The following is a 3,724-nucleotide window of genomic DNA, read 5'->3' as shown; positions in this document are numbered from 1 at the left end:
CAAAACACAGTAGTATCTCTAATCTATGTTTTCTCTGATGATTTTTCTTCACAAATGTGGAAAACTTGTGGGGAGGGAAGCCCCCCCCCCCCTTGAGTTACACTAAGCTCCGCCAGTGCGCCCAAGGATGGTGCCATGCTCTAGAGGCCTTCCCGCAAAGGAAGGAGGTGAACCCGCCATCACTGTCCGTCGGACGAGCTTTGCGGGAGCCGGGGGTGATGGCGAGGAGATCAGGAGGTAGAGGAGTCCAGGGCGGCGGCTAGGGTTCCCCGCGCCGCCCCTGTGGGAGCAGCGTGAGCGAGTCTTTTCAACTTTTCTTTAGTCCAACACAACGTGCTCGTGTGAAAAGTTTGAAAATAAACCTTTGCAAAAAGTATAGATTTCAGAAGACAACCGTTGAGGCAGGGCAGCCGGCAGACAGAGGAGAACGCCCCCGCGAAAAGTTCCGTTCTACAAAACCGCACTCTGTTTCAAACCCTTTCTCCACTTGCTTTCCACAGTCTCCGCTTCCGCCCCACCGAAGCTAGGGTTTCCGGTCGGAATCGCCGCGAGAATGCCGGCCAGCGCCGCCGAGGCCGCCGCGGAAGGCGAGGAGAAGGCGGCAGAGGCTGGGGGCAGGGAGCTGCTGTACTGCGGCACGGTGCGCTTCGACATCATGGGCCGGAAGGTGAAGGGAGGGCATGAGGGCAGAGGCAACCTGGTGTCCCCGACGCGGCTGCGCCCTCTCGTGGGCGTGGACATCCGCTTCGTCGCCTCTGGCTGCGGTGAGTTCCTTCCTCCCCTCCTCCGCGTCCGAGATGAACTCCTTAATTTCCTCCACTGTATTTCTTCATCTAATGTACTCGCCCAGTTTGTGCGCGGAAATGCCTGGATTGGTGGACTGTCATACAATTTGTGGAATGACGTCAAGTACTAGTAGAATCGATTTATGGTCATGGCGATTTTGCTAATGCATTTCTGTATTTTGCTTGCCAGCGGCTTGCCATTGTGTTGCTCTGAGTGCTGACGGCCGTTGCTTCTCATGGGGTCGAAATGAGGTATAAGTATGAGTCGATGCCTAATTTTTATTCGGTTTCTTGCTTAACACTTTTATTTCTAGCAGAATGGGCAGCTGGGACATGGGGACACTCTCTTGCGTAACCTGCCAAGTGTTGTTTCTGAACTATCAAAGTAAGATAATTGTCTGCATTGCCCTTCATTTTAATTTTTTAAACAGGTGTGTATGGTATTGTTGAATCCATGAATTCATATACCATCAAATATAGTTGGACTACATAATCCAACGGTGTTATATGTTTTCTCGACATGTTTCTAAATGCTAATTAGCAGTTATCAATTCTGCAGATATAACATAATTGCAGCAGGTGTTGGAAGAAAACATACAGTGGTCGTAACCGACGAAGGGAAGTCCTTCGCATTTGGTGACAACAAACATGGACAACTGGGGACCGGTTCACTGAAGAGTGGTTGATACCCTTGCCTTTTCTTTATCTTTATGATATATGACACAACTAGAAGTGCACCAAATGCAACTCTTGTGTGGAAAACTCACTTTGTGCTTGGAGAAATTGTGGAAACATCTGCTTGGAGCATACTAAAAGTTTTTTGACATTTACAGTGGGTTGCTTGATGAGACATTAGTACTATAATCTACATGTGTGTTCTTGTATCACCTATTTTAGAATCTTTTTTAATATGTGGCAGACATTTCAATTTTTTCTGGTACCCATGTTATAATGATTGGTTTACATTTCTACCTTTTTGGGTGACATTGAAACGCCGAAACCATATACTTGAGCATACAGAACTTGTCATAGTTCAGGACGATGGGGTAGTTCTGACATTTTTTCTTTTGGAAATATGACCATGTGGGCAGCTCATTTTCCTGTTTGGTTCTTACCCCGCTTTTGTTTTTGAGTTGTACCTGACTCCGTATTGTTCTAAATTTGCTGCAGGAACTGTGGTGTCGCCAGTCCCCTGCCTTGTTACTGAAGTGACTAATGCTGTTTGTGGTGCTGACTTTACTGTCTGGCTGTCATCAGTCGAGGGCTCTTCAATACTGTATGGCCTTGCTGAAACTATGAAACTTAAAGATTAACAACCCCTTTCATCTTTCAGAATAAGAAAAAGACTTTGATCATCTTTTCATGATAACATCTTTTGATTAGTATCTGCTTTGGCTTTAGTTAGTGATATTGTTCTTGTGCGTCAATTTTTGAAGCAGTATTTTATTCTTCTGTGCTATTTAGGACAGCAGGTCTTCCGCAGTACGGCCAACTTGGTCATGGAAGCAACAATGAGGTTGATTGCTACTCTGTAACATATTGCACCTGCTGACTTTGCAATCATCAATAATTGTGACTTGATTTATGATATTACAGTATAATGCCAAAGTTTCATCGGTAAGTGTAGTGTATGATCCCCAGCCCCATCCGAGAGCAATAGCTGCATTATCTGGGAACACTGTTGTCAAAGTTGCATGTGGAACAAATCATACAGGTTCTTTCTTTTTCTTTCTCTTGTTAATTTGAATCTTCAGGATCAACACTTTAACACCTTTGCTATGCTTGGATGTGCAGTTGCAGCTGATTCAAGTGGCTTTGTTTACACGTATGTTCCTTCTCCACCATTAGTTTGACACTGTTACAATCCAGATAGTTATGACCACTAGTATCTCTATACATGTTGTATCAAGTCCCTTTCTGTATACATAAATATGATTCCTTCAGGTCACATATTTATGTTCTCTCACATAGTTCCTTTTTTTTTGTTTTACCAGCTGGGGTTTTGGTGGATATGGAAGGTAACTTATTCTTGCCATGTCTCTCATCGTATTCATGATGTATCCTATATTGTTCACCTGTCCATTTTCTTATTGCGTAGGTTGGGCCACAATGAACAGAAGGATGAGTGGCAACCACGCCTTGTTGAAATATTTCAAAAGAACAATATCCTGGGTCCCAATGATATTATCTCAGCTGGTTCTGCAAGTTCTGCCTGCACTGCTGGTGGTATGATGCATATATGTCTGATGCACATGCTATTTTATCATGCTACTCTGGGATAAAATTACTACATGAGTTTATTGCTTGGGCTATACGGAAAACTATAATAGGAAAAGGCACTCTTGAGAATACACTTTGGCCGGATCACATATGGATCAAACAGCTCTTGTGATTAGTTTACCTTGTATCTTAAGCTGGTATTTAGTTATGTTTGTGTTGCATGTCTTGGTGAGCTGATTATACAATTCAAACATCCAACATCCAAGTGAGATGACACGATTGAGTTAGCAATGGAACCTAGCCTGTTGCATACGCAAACCTATCAAGCCTGCACCTGCCAAACATTATTTTATCATATGTTGGCAGTTTTTCTGTGTTTGCATTGCATGATGCATGTGGCTAGAAGTTGTTAAACGGTGCTTCCTTTTTAAGTGTATTCTCTTGTGCGCGTTACTACTTGGAAAATTGAGCTAAAAGGTACTTTCTGATAATATTGCTCTTGAATTATTTCAATTGAAGGAAAAAAATCCTATGAGTGTTCAGTTGTTCACTGTCACTTGCATTTTTCTGTTATACCGCCATACATTATTTCCTACTCACTCCGTCCCAATTTACGTGGTGCCCATGTGTTTCAATATTTGATTTTTACCAATATTTTGACCAATGGAACATAGATTATGGGCCACGAAAATTTGTACCATTACTGAAAAAAATTAAAT

At 43.0% G+C, this 3,724-nt stretch overlaps 1 protein-coding gene across 1 annotated transcript; it reads left to right on the top strand.

The window, feature by feature from the left end:
• Positions 1 to 412: 412 nt before the first annotated feature.
• LOC123172119 (protein RCC2) lies at positions 413 to 3,496 on the top strand. Its single transcript, XM_044589145.1, has 10 exons — positions 413 to 764; positions 976 to 1,037; positions 1,103 to 1,170; positions 1,345 to 1,466; positions 1,956 to 2,061; positions 2,250 to 2,301; positions 2,382 to 2,499; positions 2,580 to 2,610; positions 2,780 to 2,803; positions 2,884 to 3,496. Exons 1-10 carry the CDS (start codon positions 554 to 556, stop codon positions 3,065 to 3,067), a joined length of 978 nt encoding a protein of 325 aa, XP_044445080.1. The 5' UTR covers positions 413 to 553; the 3' UTR covers positions 3,068 to 3,496.
• The last annotated feature ends 228 nt before the right edge of the window (positions 3,497 to 3,724 follow it).

This window comes from Triticum aestivum, unplaced genomic scaffold (genome assembly GCF_018294505.1).
Source record: "Triticum aestivum cultivar Chinese Spring unplaced genomic scaffold, IWGSC CS RefSeq v2.1 scaffold204770, whole genome shotgun sequence".
In the NCBI taxonomy this organism is placed as follows: Eukaryota; Viridiplantae; Streptophyta; class Magnoliopsida; order Poales; family Poaceae; genus Triticum; species Triticum aestivum.
This window is presented reverse-complemented; position numbering and strand designations above follow the sequence as displayed.

Coding starts and splice junctions, on each gene's coding strand:
- LOC123172119 (XM_044589145.1), top strand. CDS start 554: ATGCCGGCCAGCGCCGCCGAGGCCGCCGCGGAAGGCGAGGAGAAGGCG. Junction 765..975: donor CTTCGTCGCCTCTGGCTGCG/GTGAGTTCCTTC, acceptor TTTGCTTGCCAG/CGGCTTGCCATTGTGTTGCT. Junction 2,804..2,883: donor GGTTTTGGTGGATATGGAAG/GTAACTTATTCT, acceptor CTTATTGCGTAG/GTTGGGCCACAATGAACAGA.